Raw genomic sequence first — 17,421 nt, 5'->3', positions numbered from 1 at the left:
CTTGAAGTGAAAGAGCACCTTGAATGTATCAAGCAATGCCTAAGAGAGAATGAAGAACCAGTTGAGAGCTTTTGGGTAGGAGTTAAGAGGCAGGCTAACATGGGTAACACTGTTGCGCGACACTTGCTTCAGGCCATCTGATCGGGATGAGGAGGTCAATGAGACCTTCAACAGACAGCTGAAAGTAGCCTCACAATTACAGGCACTGGTCCTCACAGGGGACTTCAACCACCCTGAACTTTTCTGGAAAAGCAACACAGCCAGGCACACTCAGCCCACGAGATTCCTGCAGAGTGCTGATGATAACTTGCTAACATAGGTGGTGGAGGATCCTTCCAGGAGAGGTGTACTGCTGGACCGAGTATTAACAAACAAAGAAAGACTTGCTGGGGATGTGAAGGTTAGGGGCAACCTTGGCTGTAGCGACCACGGGATGGTGGAGTTCAGTATCCTGCATGGATGAAGTAAAGAACTAAGTAGGATTACAGGCTGCCCAGGGAGACGGTGGAGACACCATCCCTGGAGGTATTCAGAAAACATGTAGACACAGCACTTCAGGACATGCTCTAGTAGGCATGGATGGCTTTTTTCCTGGGTTCACGGTTGGACTCAATGATCTTAGAAGTCTTTTCCAACCATGAAGATTCTGTGATTACCATGGGTAAGGGCTCTAGAAGGGCATGTCCATGAGAACTGGTCTTATTCAAACACTACGTCCTCCAAGATCAAGATCAGTTTGTCCCTATGAGTAAGAAATCAAGAAGAGGAGGCAGGAGACCTGCATGGATGAGTGAGGATCTTCTGGAGAAACTCAAATGGAAGAAAGAAATGTACAGAATGTGGAAAACAAGACTGGCCACCTGAGAGAAATATAAGAATGTTGTAAGAGAATGCAGGGCTGCAATGAGGAAAGCTAAGACCCACCAGGAATTAAATCTGGCAAATGGTATCAAAGACAACAAGAAGGGTTGTTTGGGTTTTTTTCAGTACATCAATAGAAAAAGGATGACTAGGGAAAATGCAGGCCCGCTGATGAGTGAGGTGGGCACCCTAGTGGTGGAAGACGCAGAGAAGGCAGAGTTATTGAATGCCTTCTTTGCCTCAGTCTTCACTGCTAAAACTGTCCCTCATGCATCCCAGACCATGGAGGTGAGATATAAGGCATGGAGAGAGGAAGGCTTTCCCTCAGTAGAGGAGGACCGGGTTAGAGACCACTTGGCCAAACTAGACACCCATAAATCCATGGACCCTGATGACACGCACTCACGAGTGCTGAGAGAGCTGGCAGGTGTTATTGCTAGGCCACTGTGCATCATCTTTGAGAGGCCATGGAGAACAGGAGAGGTGCCTGAGGGCTGGAGGATGGCCAATATCCCTCCAGTCTTGAAGAAGGCAAGAAGGAAGAGCCAGGGAAGTACAGGCCAGTTAGTCCAACCTCTGTCCCTGGAAAGGTGATGGAACAAATTACTCTGGATGTAATCTCAAAACATGTGAAAGCAAGGAAAGTCATTAGGAGAGAGGTCAGCATGGATCCACCAACGTGAAATCACGCTTGAGCAATCTGATAGCCTTCTATGATGTCATAACTGCCTTGTTAGATGAGGGGAGAGCAGTGGATGTTATGTACCTTGTCTTCAGCAAGGGTTTTGACACTTTGTTATGATTTGGGAGACCCCGGTATGGTGTTGGATACCTATAGAGAGGATCATTAGGACCCTCTAAGACAGGAAGGGGTCAGTATTCCTGCCCTCTTCCTGTGACAATCTATAAAAGCCAGGAAAGCTGGAAGCCGGTCCCTTCTCCGTTCCTGCTCCTTTCTCCTTGCTGGGGCTTCTGCCGGTTCCTTTGGAACCTCTCCTTTGGGAGAATCCGAGTTGGATTCTCGCTCCAGAATCCAACTGCATTGGGTGCTGGGAGGGGCCATGAACCTCTCCCCTGGAGCAGCCCTGCCTTTCCCATATCCCCCATATCCCTGCCATCATCGAGATCAGTTTTGTGTATATATATCTATATATATATCTATATATATATATATGTTTTTCCCCCACATTTTACCTTTTTCCCTTGTGTTACAGTACATTTGTTTCTAATTTCAATTTTCAAAGTCTAAGGCTCTCCTCCTTACTCCCCTTCTATCTTCACTTGCGAGGGAGGAGGGAGAGGGGGATAATAACAATTCTGTCCTCTGTTTTTTTTTGATTCACCTTTAATAGTTAAACCAGAACACACTGTCTCCCATAACACCCTCACTAAGAAACTTAGGAAATGTTAGATGGTTAGGTGAGTGCACAGTGAGGTGGGTTGAGAGCTGGTTGAGTAACAGAGCTCAGAGGGTCATGACCAGTGGTGCAGGGTCAAGTTAGGGGCCTGTTACCAGCGATGCTCCCCAGTGGTCTGTACTGGGTATGGTCTTGCTCAACATATTCATCAATGACCAAGTTCACTGATGATACAAAACTCGAAAAGGTGGCTGATACTCCAGAGGGCTCTGCTGCCATCTAGTATGACCTGGACAGGCTGGAGAGTTGGGCAGAGAGGAACTGCATGAGGTTCAACAAGAGCAAATGTAAGGTCCTGCACCTGGGGAGGAGCAACCCCACACATCAGTATACGTTAGGGGCTGACCTGCTGGAAGAAAGTAAGAAAGTGGTGGAAAGGATTGGTACAAAAGCCCTCATAGTTTTTGGGAAATCAGCAGGGCTGGGTGCCTCTCTGAAGTGCCTGCACACAAGGACATGGAAAATGGGGAACAAATGAGAAAGTATATCTCTGCTAGTAGTTTCAGGGCTGTGATCTCATTGACAACACAGAGATGTGGTGGGAGAGTTCACACGACCCAAGAACTGACACACATGGTAAAGTGCCAGTTAGTGCCCACTGCCCGGGCTTCTCTCCTGCATGGCCCAGTTTTTCCCCCATGACCTGCTTGCAGAGCTCTGGGATCATGGACATATTGTGCAGTAGCTTAAAGAAGTATGGATAGAGCCAGGCTGTTTAGGAAGGACAGGGTGGGAAGCCAAGGAGGAGCAACTGCCCTGTCTGTCAGACAGCAGCTGGAATGCATGGAGCCCTGCTTTGGGAGGTTCAGTGAGCCAGCTAACAGTGTACAGGTCAGGACTGGAGGGCAGATCAGCAGGGGTGACATTATGGTGGGTTGCTACTAGAGATACCTGCTCAGGAAGAAGAAGCAGACAAGGGCTTCTTCAAACAAGTGGTCCTCATGGGACCAGTCATGAACAATGCCAGATGTCTGCTGTCAAGACAGCACAGCAGGGCCCAAGCAAACAGGCAGTTTTCTGTAGTGTACTGATGAAAGTATCCTGACACAAATGATCTGGACCTCCTGCTTGCAAAGGAGGAAGCATTGGCAGCCTTGGCTTTAGTGACCCTGTGCAGTGACTAAGCTCAGGATCCGGAGAGGAGGATGCAATGTAAAAAAGCAGGACCACCAACCTGCACTTTTAACAAACATCAAGAGACTTAGGACAAAAAATCTTAAAGAATATCTGGGGACCAGCTGCCTGGTATTTGTGTTCCCAAAGCCTGTTTTTCTATGCCAAATAAAAAGTAAGCCCACATCTATGAATTGTCCAAAGGTTATTTTTGTTTAGGTGATGGTAGCTTAATGGGTTCTGTCTTGATGTGTGAAAGTTGCTGAATTACTCAAGTATTTGAATTTTAGTATTTCTTGGTTTAGTGCAATTTTTGTAAGGGTCTTGGGAGTTTTTCTCCTCATTACATGCACCACATTTTCCTCAGTTTCTTTGATCTTGTGTACTGGATTATTTGACCACTGAGCTGGATATGCTTTGGACTTTGGATTGAATTATGCGTGCTTTTAGCTGAGCTTGAAGGTGGGCAACATTTAGTTATGGTTGACTAAATTTGGGGTTTCATTTGATTTTTATCTGACTTTAATGTTTTTGACTAATGGTTACCTGGAATTGTGCAGCAGTTTCTGAATCCTCAAGTCCAGTTCTAAGGCATAACAGGAAACAGCATTGTTTCATCTGTTCACAAATCTGCCTGGTTCCATGCTGTATTACTCAACATGTTCATTTGCATTTTTGTTGCTACTAACCACAAGGGTATATTTCTCATTTTTAACAGCTTTTTTTAATACCAGTGCCCCTGCATGTTCCACTGTTAACATGAACATGTTCATCTGCAGTTCCCTTTATTGTGTCAAGTTATTTTCTCCTTATTGCCTCACTTCTCCAGGAAAGTCATCAAGTTGGCTTTCAGTGTCTTGAAGTGCTGGCAGAACAAAGAGAACAAGCTCTAAATAGCCCTTGCCACAGGCCTGGGTACATACTGCTGCCCCTCTCACACCCTTTGCTTGCTGCTAAATCTTCCCAGAGCAGTGAGATTGCAGCCTGCTTGTCAGTGAGAGCTCAGATGCAATTAAACAGCCTTTCTCCATTTGGGTGACTGCAGAAACACACCTGTCTTCACAGCCTCCCACAAGCCACACACTTGCATTTGTTCCATTTAAATCCTGAGGAGGATTATAAGGAGGACAAATGGCTTTCTCTGCCAGCTCCAGCCTCTTCCTGAACAGCAGAGACCAATACCACTGCTTCCACAGCAAGTGTGGTTACAGGAGGCTTTACCAAAACTGTTCCTCCTGTTGTTGCTGCCTCCTCCTCTGCTGCAACAAGTGCTGTTGTGGCTACTGGTGCTCCTGTAATAGGCACCACTCCTGCTGTGGGAAGGATTATTGCTGCCCACACTGCAAGCACTGCTCCTGCTGTTTCTCTAATGCCAGTTGCTGCTCCCACTGCCTCTTCCCCTGGAACAATTAAACTTCTGGATTTCAAAGATGGGAAGGAAGCACCACTAAAAATGAGACCTGTAATCAAAACTGAGGTATCAAAGGGGTTGCAAAGAGGTCAGAGGAGAACTAAAATTAAGAGTGCACCTTGAAATCCTCTGCAGATGTCAAAATTACAGAATAAATATGGGTGGCAGCCAGGAGAAACAGGAAGTCAGTATTTATGGAAAGCGTGCCTTGCTGGAGGAGAACCAGTAATACTAGATAATACTGAAGCCGGTGGGCTTTGGAGTCCAGAAGTCCAGTTAAATCTTGGTCCTGGTCCTCATTCTATCACTAATCAAGTTGCCTATTGAGCTGGAGGAACAGATCCACAGGATAGGGGAGAACCAATTATTATACCCATTCATTGAATTGATGGTCTGTTAACTGCTATTACAAAAGCAGCCTGTTTACAGGCAATGCATGATCATGCTGACAGAGGTACCCCAATCACTGCTGAGGTGAATCCTGATATGATAAAGCCACTATAAAGGGGTGCTCTGGCAGATCTAAAAGGTTATTTAGGAAGGTGCAAAGATGGCACCATAGCAGATCAGCTTTACAATCAGGAATTACAAGCTGGTCAGCCAGGATGGCTTATTCCTATGTGGGCAGAATTCTTACACATAGTAACTCGTGCAAGAGATACAGGCTGGTCAGATTCTAACAAGCAAGCTAAACCACCAGACAAAGCTTTAAAACATGAAGGGCAAATATGCTTCAGACACCAGGTGCAAACTTCGACTTCTGCTCTTGTGATAGAAATGAAAAGAAAAACCAGCCTCCCTGCACAGCAGAGGAACAGCATCAGCTTTGGAGGAAGGCACTACCCTTGGAACTCCCCTGCACATTGGTCAGCCAGCAGCTCACATACCAGAAATGGTGGCTGACACAGAACAGGCAGTAAAAAAAAAATAATTAAAAAATAAAATAAAATATTTATGTATATAAAAAATTAGAGTGAGAGAAACCAAAAACATCCTGCGGGGTGGGTGGGGAGGAGAAACCCAGGTTCCCTGGAAGGGAGAGAAAAAAACTGTAAGCGCCGGGCAAACTTTGGGTCTCCTCACTCAATGTATTATGACCTGTCAGGGGTCTGATAAAGCAGGGCCTGACATTTATTTCTGGATTATTAATTGCCTTTAAAAACAGGCATGCTGACACTAAAACTACTGCTGCAGGACTTTGCTTCTGGTTTTCTTCTCTTCCTACCCCAGACTGGATTAATTTGCAAAGGCAATGCCCTAAGGGCTCGAGACATTTGTCTAGATACTGAACAGTGTTTGTCATTTTGAAATGTGTTCTGATGATAATCCTGAATCTATCATAGTACATCCTGGGGAAGGGTGTGTATGCTTAAGAACTCTCTGTAGCAATTGAACAATAGAAAATGAAACAGTACAACGTGACAATCATTCAAATCTGTGTGTTTGTAATTTCGCCGTTATATGCGGGATGTGACTTCAACTACTCTGTGCCCATGACCACACACCAGACTTTACAAGAAGATGACGTGTTGTACAACACCATATCTTCAACCCAAATGGGGATGGAAATTACTTTGGTCAAGAAACTATTACAGGAACTGATATAACAATTGAAAGAAAAAGGCCAGAGAATTCTGATTACAGTACATTGTGACACAGACAGAATACACCTGAAAAGAGTGTAGAGCCCTGAAGAGTCAAGAAGCATGGAGAGCACCAGTGGTGGAAAACCTTGTTTGAATGTTCACCAATGGCAACTGGAATTTTGAACTCAAGTTTTACATCTTATCAAAACATTTTCAATATTGGTGAAATTATGTCTGGTTTTAGTAGTTGCACTATGTTTAAAAGTATAGTGCACAAACTGCAAAATGCAATTGATCCCACGTAAACCACACATATTAAAATATTAAAATAGTATAGTAAAAGAGAAGAATTAGTCTCTCTCATTGTATTTAATTTGATTTAATTTAAATTAATACCAATATACAGGCACAGGTTTTCTCACACATTTTAAAACCTATTTGTGATGCATTCCTATACATGAGGGATACTTTTCTAGCAGGGAGGCAAGACGTACCTGCATTACCACTTCATGAGGTCATGAGGACGCTCCATCTCTCAACAGGTTCCCTCTATGATTCAACTGCTTTTTGTCTCTCAGTTTTGCAGGCCCAGACCTGGAGTGGAAAGATTCCCATGAGAAGGGAAAGGCCCAGCAAGCTCTGAGCTGGTAACAACCTTGAAAGGTACAAACAGAGGCCAAATTGATATACATAACACCAACTGCTCTCTGGTGCTGGAAGAAGTCTGAGCCCAGCCCAGCCATGACAAGACCTGAAACGGCGATAAAGTGAAGGAACAGACATAAGACTTTACTTGGTGATAACAAGACCTTCATGGTTTTTCTACTGTTTTCCTTTTATTCTCCAATGAGAGATGTTGGAGGTATGGATAATAGTTAAATGACAGCAGTCAATTCACTTTATTCTACAGAAGTCTGGTCCCAGCTTTGACTGGGGGGCTTCTCGTACACTTTCTCAGGAGGTTGCTGGACCTTCTCTCCTCTAGCGGGGATGCCTGCCAGAGAGACTAATTCTCGAGAATGAATACCCACCCAGGGACACCCAGCTGTGGCTGGGCAAGGGTGAGACATATTAACTCTTTCATTGTCTTTATTAGCCAACTTAATGTCCAGTAATTTTCATCACTGAGTTTTAAGATTATAGAATCCTTTAAAAGTGAAAATTAATGTTTTAGGCCTAGTATAAAACTTGATAATAGCTAAGTTGCTAGCATTTTAGTGGTTAACCTTTGATGTTTGATCTAAATACAAGCAATACATTTTATTGTTAAGATACCTTTTGCATTCTAATTCAACTTCTGTTCCAGCCTCAGAGTTTCCCTACAATTTGACTGTGCTTGTGCCTTCTACTGTAAGTAGTTAGGACCCCAGTGTTATATGCAATCAATCTTGATCTGTGCATATACCTCTCATCTGCCATCCTGTCCTGTTCGGGACACAGAGGAAATTATAAAAAAGCTGAAGAGGGACACTTACAAAGGCACTTAGTGAAAGGATGAGGGAGAACTGTTCCAAACTGAAAGAGAGAAGAACTAAAATATATAGAAGGAAGAAATTCTTCACCATGTAGGTGGTTAGACACTTCCAATTTGCACAGGGAAGTTGTGGATTCCTAGAAGTATTCAAGGCCAGGTTGGACTGGGCTTGGAACCAAATGGTCTAGTGGACGTTGTCCCTGCGCATGGCAGGGGCAATGGAACTAGAGGATCTTTAAGGTATGACTTTACGATACCCAGGAGAAAAGTCACTCTGCTGCCCAGCTCCTGCAGTTGCACTACTCTGAGGCTCCTTAAACAACATGAGGTTTCAAAACTCAATTCAGCTCTGGCTCTTCATGTTCAAATTTCAGTTCTTCAATGCTTAAACTTCTGCTTAAACAAAAACTGTAAGAGAAAACCACATGTTACAAGAGGAAAGGCTTAGCGAACTGTGTTCACCCTGGAGAAGGCTCAGGATCTCATCAATAGAAACAGGTGAAGGGAGGGTGCAGGGAAGGTAGAGCCAGGCTCTTTGCAGTGGTGCTCAGTGACAGATCAAGAAGCAAGGCACACACACTGAAACACAGAGGGATTAATCTGAACATCAGGGAGCAGCTGAACAAAACCAGCCAAAAAGAGATATTCCATACTGCATGACATCATGCAAAGCAATAGAAGCTGGGGAAAAGGAGGAGGAAAGAGGGATATTTGGAGTCATGACATTTGCCTTTCCCATGTAGCCACCATGCATGAAGAAGCCCTGCTTTGCTGAAAATGCCTAAGTATCTGCCTACCAATGGGAAGTAGAGAATTAATTCCTTACATTGCTGCGTTTGTACTTGTAATTTTGCTTTACATATTAAACTGCTTGTATCTTAACACAGACTCTTCTAACTTTTACCCTTCCGATTCACTCTCCCAACCTGTTGCAGGTGACTAAACAGACAGCTCCGCGTGGCATAGCTGTCTACTGAGGTTAGGGATGGTAGGCTGCCCACAGCCTTCACCTGTTCAGGTTTGAATATCTCCAATGGTGACTACACAGCCTCCGATATTTACACACACTGACAAATCCTCCCACAGCATTTTCTTCTCTATGCTAAATCAACCCCAATCTCTCAGGCTCTACTTGTAGGTCTTATGCTCCCTTCCTCATCTTCATGGCCCTTCACTGCGTTTGCTCTGGTATATCCATGTCTTTGCTGCACTGGGGAGCCCAGGAGTGGACACTGTAGATTAGTCTCACCAGTGCTGAGCTCAAGGGCAGTCCATACTAGCAAGCAAGGAGTCAGGGGAAGGTGTTTTAGATTTGTTCTTATTCCTCATTATCCTATGCAGATTTATGTTAATATCCCCAGGCTGTCTGTTTTGCTTGTGACAGTAACTGCTGGGTAATCTCCCTGTCCTTATCTTGGCCCAGCAGCCTTTCATTGCATTATCCCCTTTGTCCAGTTGAGGAGCAGGAGTGAAAGGGTAGGAGTTGGGCCCGGCAGGGAAGTTAGAGTGTGTATGTATGTGTGTGTGTGTATCTACCCACCTTTCGTAGCGTGTGGTTCCCGGGATGCAGCTGGCAGGCTCGGCAGGAGATCCGTGGGGGGGCTTCCCGGGAACCGGGGCGACCCCTCCCAGCAGCAGCAGCTGCGGCAAGCATGGCTCTAGTCCCGAAGTGGGTGGCAAAGGCAGGCTGGGCAAGCTCCTACTTTGGTCCGGTTTGGTTCAGGCTGGGCAGGCAGGGTCCCCGCGGCGCGGGCACAGGCGGCCCCCCCTTCCCTCTCGGCTCCTCCGGACAGCGAGGCTGGCGTTCCGGGCAGGTCCAGGTACTGCAGCAGGGTCTCGTCCCGGTCAGGCAGAGAGCACCGGCCTGCGGATCTTGCCCTCTTTTATAGATCAGAAATCACTGTTCGAGAAAGTATCAGTTCAAATTAGCCAATTAGCACTGGCCAGGTACGTGCTCTGTTAGAGGCAGTCTTTAACCTATTGTCCATTTTCCTGCCAGTTATCATAACCCTTATGTTGTTTTTCTTGCTGTGGAGTTATCTGGTAGAGCAAGAGGCCTGTTCCATTCTGTCCTTGGCTAAATCAGTAAAATGACACCACTCTGGCTTTGCTGGCTTGAAAGGCATTTTGTTTAGTCTTATGTGGGGGGAGAGAAGATGGACAGTTCCCCACAAAGACTGTAGAATCCTTTAAGAGTGATAATTAATATCCTAAGCCTAGTATAGAATTTGATTAGAATCCAGTTGCTGGCATTTTAATGGTTAACCTTTGTTGTTTGATTTAATTACAAGTAGTAAAATTCACTGCTGATACACACTTTGCATTCAAACTGCAGTTCTGTTTGGATCTCCCAGTTTCTCTATGCTTTTCCTGTACTTGCGCCTTGCATGATGAATAGTTAAGACCCCAACGTTATCTGCAATAAATCTTGACTAGTGCATATACATCTCATCTGCCGTCCGTTCTGTCTGGGACACAGACCTTGCATACTTCATCCTGGAGCAATGGAAGAAACTGGGCCATGCTGGACAGAAGCCCAGGCACTCACCTGCACTTCACCATACAGCCTCTGAAGTTGCCACTTCATAGATCCTCCTGCATCATACATGCTCTTAGCCCTTCATCCACACTTCCCTTCATCACCCTTTACTGCAAGCACACCACAGGTCCGTTTCCTGCACCTGCCATTGTGTGACACCAAACTGTGGTTATCAGGTGCTAGAAAGAAATGCTGAGAGATCTGTATTTCTTCTCAGTTTTTAGTCCCCTCTGCTGCAGAGTTGCTCCAGGGTGAGCCTAGCAGCACAGTAATACACTGCTTCATCCCCATGCTTTGCTGACAGGATCTGCAGGGTGCATCTGTTCTTGGAGCTTTCCACTGATCCCTTAAAGCGATCCTGGAAACCTGTTCCATAGGCATCACCCTCCCGGTAAATCCAGTCCAGAGAGCCACGAGGCCCCTGTCGGTACCAAAACATGTAGTACCTGTCCATTCTGTCTCCACTCATGCTGCAGTGGAAGGTGACTCCATTGCCCTCTTGCACGGCCACTTTCCTGACATGTTGCTCCAAGGCCACCTGGGCAGTGACTGCTGCAGTGAAGAAGAACAAGCCATGATCACTCCAAGATTCAGCAAACGTCAGGACAATGCTGGTGAGGGCATTACAATGGCACTGGACCAGCAGGAGGACTAAATCTTTTGTCTTTGAACGCAGCTGACCAAGATGGGCAGAGGAATAGAGCTAGGACTAGGAATCAGGGCTCATAAGGAGGGAGACACCCCATTTCCCTCTTTCCTTTTCCCTGTCAGACAGGAACTTTTCCCAGTTCTCCTATCTGAAGCAGGAAGGTTTTGCACCATGCGTAGGCAAATCCCTTTGTCTTTGCCAAGCTGGAAAAACAAGGAACCCACTCTCCTGTTCCTGAAACTCTTCTGAATGTTCACAGGGGACGACGACAATGACACCTGACAGCCAAGTGCAGCTTAAGCCCTAAGTTGCTGTCCTCAACCTGGTCTTTGCAAGCATTTGACACTATCCCACAAAATATCATCTTTGTATTTACATTGGAGAACATGGACTTGATGAATTGACCACAAAGTGGATAAGGAATTGGCTGGATGGTGGCCCTCAAAGACTTGTGGCAAATGGCTCAATTTTCAGGTGGAGACCAGTGGCAAATGGTGTTCCTCATGGGTAGGTACCGGGAACAGTGCTGCTCAATATCTGTGTCAGCATCACGGATAGTAGGATTGAGTGCACCCTCAGCAAGTTTACTAACTATACCAAGGTGTGTGGTGTGCTCAGCACTCTTGGAAGGAATGGATACTATCCAGACAGATCTTGACAGGCTTGAGAGTTGGGCCCCTGAAAATAGCAGGAAGTTAAAAAATGCCCAGGGTAAGGTCCTGCACGTGGTTTGGGGCAACCCCAAGCAAAACTAAAGGCTCAGTGGAGAATGCATTGAAAGCAGCCTTGAGGTAAAGGACTTGAGGGTGTTGGCCAATAAAAGGTCAACAAGAGTTATTAATGCATGCTTGCAACACAGAAAACTATTGGATCCTGGGCTGCAGCAAAAGAAGTGAGACCAAGTCAAGGTAGGTGATTCTCCCCCTCTGCTCTTGTAAGACTCTACAATACCCAGGGGAAAAGTCTCTGCTGCCCAGCTCCTGCACTTGCACTACTCTGAGGCTCCTTAAACAACATGGGGTTTCAAAACTCAATTCAGCTCTGGCTCTTCATGTTCAAATTTCAGTTCTTCAATGCTTGTTGAGTTTCTACTTAAACAAAAACCCTTTCCCTGTTTCATTCTGCCTGTGAAAGAGACTGAAGAGGAAGGAAGCAAGAAGATGTGGGAAACTGTGGGGCCCGTAGCCCCCCTGGAATCAGCTCGCAACAAGGTTAAGAACATGTTTGTGGTTTTTATGTGAGAGACTGTGCTGCTGTTGCTTCCACAGCACCTCTGCTCCCTTCTTCAGGAAAATTGGACCTGACTATTCCAAAGCAGCATTCCTGCAGCCAACCACAAAAGATCTTGCTTAATTAAAGCCCCTCCTTCCAGTTCTGCCTTGGGTTCAACCGAGACAATATAATTCATGGTCAAAACCAGAGCAAGACTATATATGTACCTCACCAGTTTGTCCATGACATGTCCATGGCTTGCCCTACTAGGAAATTATGGAAATGCCATAACTTGTTTCTGAAGCATTTTTGGAGTGTGAGAATTGTGATGATTGGCAGGAAACATGGGAAGAAGGCAAGCAGAATGGTTAGAGCACATTTGGGGACAGAAAACGTTCCTTTTAGTAGGTTCCTTTTTAGAATCAAACTGTATGATGTAACAAGATGACTCTCTGGGAGCAAACCCAAACATCTGTGGGACAAACCTCCCTTCCAGCTCAGAGGCTCAGAACCAACATCTGGCATGAGGTTTGTGGTAAAGCTTTGCTAGATATGCTGTCTCCGTGTGACTAGCACAGAAGTAGCAGGCAGTGTCCCGGTGGTGCAGCGCAGGCAGGAACAAAGACAGCTCGGACCGGGAATTGTCCCGGGACAGCATGGCTCGACCCTCCACTGTGGCCCCGTATTTTATGACACCCCAGAAACTCATGTAGCACAAAAACTCGGGACTGTTGTTGGGTGCCTGACGGTACCACCAAATGGAGGCTTGCTCAAAATTGAAGCCGGACCCGCGGCAGGAGAGAAGCACAGAGTCCCTGGGTGCTCGCATCCCTCCACCGGCCTCCACCAGCCTCGGCTGCGCCCACACCCCTGCAGCGGAGAGCACAGGCAGCCGGGCAGGGCGCGCCCCGGGCCCGGGATGTTCACCCGCTGCCCCGGCAAAGCCGCGCGCCCGGGAAAGGCCCCGCTGCCCTCCTGGCGGCTGAGGCACAGCCGACCGCGACACTCCGGCCCCGGTCTGAAAGCCTCCCTCGCCCTTCACGCTCCCTCTGTGCCTTCTCTCCTTCCTACTGTCTACTCCCTCTCCCTTTCTTTCTCTCACCCCCTCCCTCTCGCGGGAGCAGCCCCAATCGCGGGAGCAGCCCCGGTCCCTGCGCCGGCCCCGGCCTCGCTTCCCTCTGCTGCCGGCTCTCACCTGCCGGCCCCGCGGCCAAGGACAAGGCCAGAAGCCACGGCCCCAGCCCGGCCGCCATCATTCCTAGCCGCAGAGGAGTCGAGCAGAGCCTCGCCCGGCCCGCTCCTGCTCGCCCCGCTGGTTCGGCCCCTCGCCGGGGCAGCGCCGATGCCTCTGCCCGCCCCCAGCACACCCGGGCCCGTCGGGGCAGGAGAAGGGAGGTGCGGGGAGGGACTCGGGGCCGGCTCCGGGCCAGAGGAGGAGCGCAGCGCCCCGGCAGACGAGGGCTCCTGGCCCGCGGCTCCCAGTGCGGCTCCGCCGCTCTGCCGCCTTCTCGCCCTGCCCAGCCCTGCCCAAGGGGTCGGTGCCTCAGCCCCAGCCCCGGACCTCGCCGCAGGGCCAGGGGCGGGCTGTCGGTCCGCAGCGGCCCCTCGCCGGACCCTCCCCTTCTGCACCCCAGGCCCGTCCCGGCCTCACTCCCATGCCCTGCCCGCGGGGACGAGACACACGGGGGGCTGTACTGCCATCCACGGGGAGCTCGGCGGGCTGCATTAAGTAGAGAAAGGGTGTGAATCAGAAACTTCAAACAAATGAAAAAAAAAAACAGCCCCACAACACAACAGCAATTGCACAGAAGAGGTGAGGATATACGCATAATGAACAACTTCAGGGCATTCAAACCCCTCGTCTGACATACAGACAGCCTTTACAGAATCACACAGAGTCACTCTGATGGGAAAGGCCTTTAAGAGCATTAAGTCCAACCATAATCTGACTCTACCAAGTCCAGTGCTTAAACCATGTTCCCAAGGACCACATCTATATGTCTTTTAAACATCTCCAGGAATGGTGATTCAACCACCTCCCTAGACAGACTATTCCAGTGTTTAATTACCATTTCAGTGAAGAAGTTTCTTCTAATATCTAATCTAAACCTCCCCTGATGCAGCTTAAGACCATTTCCTCTGGTTCTATTACTTGCAACCTGGGAGAAGAGACCAACTGGCCGCTCACTCCAACTTCCTTCCAGGGAGCTGTAGCGAGCGAGAAGGTTCTCCTCAGCCTCCTTTTCTCCAGGCTAAGCAACCCCAGTTCCCTCAGACACTCCACATAAGGCTTGTGCTCCAGACCCTTCCCCAGCTCTGTTACCCTTTTCTGCACTTACTCCAGCCCCTCAACATCCTTGTAGTGAGGGGCACAAAGCTGAACACAGTATTTGAGGTGTGGCCTCACCAGTGCCAATCACTGGAGGACAATCCCTGGCCACACTATGGCTAATGCAAGCCAGGATGCTGTTGGCCTTCTTGGCCACTTGGGCACATGCTGGTGCAACTTCAGCTGCTGTCAACCAACACTCTCAGGTTCTTTTATGCCAGGCACTTTTCAGCCACTCTTCCCCAAGCCTGCAGCTCCCTGGAGACATCTCTGCTATAGGCTCAACAACCCCAACTCTCTCAGCCAGTCTTCCTAGCAGAGGTGCTCCAGCCCTTGGATCCTCTTTGTGGCCCTCCTCTGGACTTGCTCCAACAGCTCCATGTCCTTCTTGTGTTTTGGACTCCAGAGGTGAACACAGCACTGCATGGGGAGAGTTCGTGAGAGTGGAGTAGAAGGGGAAAATCACCATTCCTTGACTTGTTTGTCATTATTCTGTTCATTCACCCAGGACATGGCTGGCTTTCTGGGCTGCAAGCACACATGGCCAGCTCATGCTGTGATTCTCATCTACCAACACCACCAAGTCCTTCTCCTCAGGGCTGTTCTCAATCCATTCTCTACCCAGCTTCCATCTCTGCTTGGGCTTGCCCTGATCCAGGTGCAAGACCTTGCAGTTGGCCTTATTGACCTTCATGAGGTTAGCATGGGCCTGTTTCTCAAGCCCCTCTGTCCCTCTGGATAGCCTCCTTTCCCTCCAGCCTGTCAACCACACCACACAGCTTGCTGTCATCAGCAAACTTGCTGAGGGTGCACTCAATTCCACTCTACATGTAACTGACAAGGACCTTAAAGAGCACCGGTCCCAGCACCAACCCTTGAGGAACACCACTTGTCACTGCTCTCCATTTGAACATCAAGCCACTGACCATTACTCTTTGACTGTGACCATCCACCAAGTTCTCCATCCATAAAATCCATATCTTTCCAATTTAGAGACCTTGATGTCATGTGGGGCAGTGTCAAATGCTTTGCACAAGTCCAGGTAGATCATGTCATTTGTCTCCCCTTGTCCACTGATGCTGTGATACCAACCAGGTAAAAGTCCACCAAATTTGTCAGGCACAATTTGCCATTGGTGAAGCCATGCTGGTTGCCACCAACCACCTCCACATTTTCCATGTACCTTAGCAGAGCCTTCAGGAGGATCTGCTCCATGATCCTGCAGGGCACACAGGTGAGACTGACTGGCCTGTAGTTTGCTGGGTTTTTCCTTTTTTTCCCTTTTTAAAAATGAGGGTTATCTTTCCCATTTTCCCATCAGTGGGAACTTCACCAGACTGCCAAGACGTTTCAAATATGATGAAAAGTGGCTTTGCAACTTCATCCACCAGTTCCCTCAGGAGATGCAGATGGATCTCATCAGGTCCTGTGGACTTGTCCACTTTCAGGTTCTTTAGGTGGTCTTGAACCTGCTCTTCCCCTACAGTGGGCGGATCTTCCTTCTCACAGTCTCTGCCTTTGCCTTCTGCAGCTTGGGTGATGTGGCCGTTGAAGACTGAGGCAAAAAAATCATTGAGTACATCAGCCTTCTCCATGTTCCATGTGACCAGGTCTCCTGTTTCCTTCTGGAGAGGGCCCACGTTTTCCATAGTCTCCCTTTTATCACTAAGGTACCTGTAGAAGCTTTTCTTGTTACCCTTGATGTCCCTGGCCAGACTTAATTGTACTGGGGCTTTAGCTTTCCTAACCTGATCCCTGGCTGCCCGGACAACTCCTCTGTACTCTAGGCTACCTGTCCTCATTTCCACAAACCTCTCATTCACAAACCTCTCCAAACTGGGGGGGAAGTCGCGAAAACATCCTGACAGCCGGTAGCCCCCCAATACCAGCCTGTGACACCACCCTATGAAAACTTTCCTTTTTTGTGTGTGTCCGGGAGCTCCCTGTTCACCCATGCAGGTCTCCTGGCATTCTTGTCTGCCTTCCTCTTTGTTGGGATGCATTGCTCTTGGGCTTGGAGGAGGTGATCCTTGAATACTGACCAGCTTTCTTGGGCTTCTCTCCCCTCCAGGGATTTATTCCATGGTACCAAGTCTTGTTCTGCACCCTCCTTATTGTCCGAAGGATCCTGATTTCCACCATTTTGTGGTCAGTGCAGGCAAGGCTGCCCTTAAGCTTCATGTTATCCACCAGCCAGTTCTTGTTGGTGAGAACAAGTTCCAGCACAGCACTTTTTCTTCTTGGTTCCTCTACCACTTAGAGAAGGAAATTGTTGTCAATGCATTCCATTGCAATCTTCTGGATTGCTGATGCCTTGCTGTGTTGTCCCTCTAACAGATTTTGGGGTGATTGAAATCCCTCATGAGGATCAGGGCCTGTGAACATGAAGTCCCTCTCTGTCTACAGGGGGCCTCATGTGCTCAGACTTCCTGGTCAGGAGGCCTGTAGCAGACTCCCACTATATCACCTGCCCCAGCTTCCCTTTAACCCTGAACCCTAAGTTCTCAGTCAGCTCCTCATCCATCTCCAGGTGGAGCTCCATGGACTCCAGCTGGTCATTCACACAGAAGGCGACATCTCCTTCTCTTCTCCCCTGCCTGTCCTTCCTAAAGATCATCCATGCATTGCTCTGGAGGTGTCATCCCACCACATCTCAGTGATGCCAATAATACTGTAACTCTGTAGGTGTGCACGTCTCTAAATCCTCTTGTTTTTTCCCATTATTTGTTATCACTAGTCTTAATTTTTCCGTGTTCTTCATGACTCTTTTCCATTCAATCTCTTGAAAAGATGTTTATTCACTTAGGGCGCTTTTAATGTTTTCTGCCA

The 17,421-nt window shown here is 47.8% G+C and overlaps 2 protein-coding genes and 1 gene segment (V, D, J or C); all 3 read right to left on the bottom strand.

Moving 5' to 3' along the window:
* Nucleotides 1–17,421, bottom strand: part of LOC127394543 (T cell receptor alpha chain MC.7.G5-like) — a 116,034-nt gene that overhangs the window by 53,149 nt on the left and 45,464 nt on the right. The gene's annotated exons all lie outside the window — the stretch shown is intronic.
* LOC127394550 (T cell receptor alpha chain MC.7.G5-like) overlaps nt 1–17,421 on the bottom strand; it is a 56,967-nt gene that overhangs the window by 7,118 nt on the left and 32,428 nt on the right. The window lies entirely within an intron of this gene.
* LOC127394544 (T cell receptor delta variable 2-like) lies at nt 10,117–13,640 on the bottom strand. The segment is given in 2 exon segments: nt 10,117–10,954; nt 13,459–13,640. Coding segments are annotated over 2 exon segments (393 nt in total).

This window comes from Apus apus, chromosome 25 (assembly GCF_020740795.1).
Source record: "Apus apus isolate bApuApu2 chromosome 25, bApuApu2.pri.cur, whole genome shotgun sequence".
Taxonomy (NCBI): Eukaryota; Metazoa; Chordata; class Aves; order Apodiformes; family Apodidae; genus Apus; species Apus apus.
This window is presented reverse-complemented; position numbering and strand designations above follow the sequence as displayed.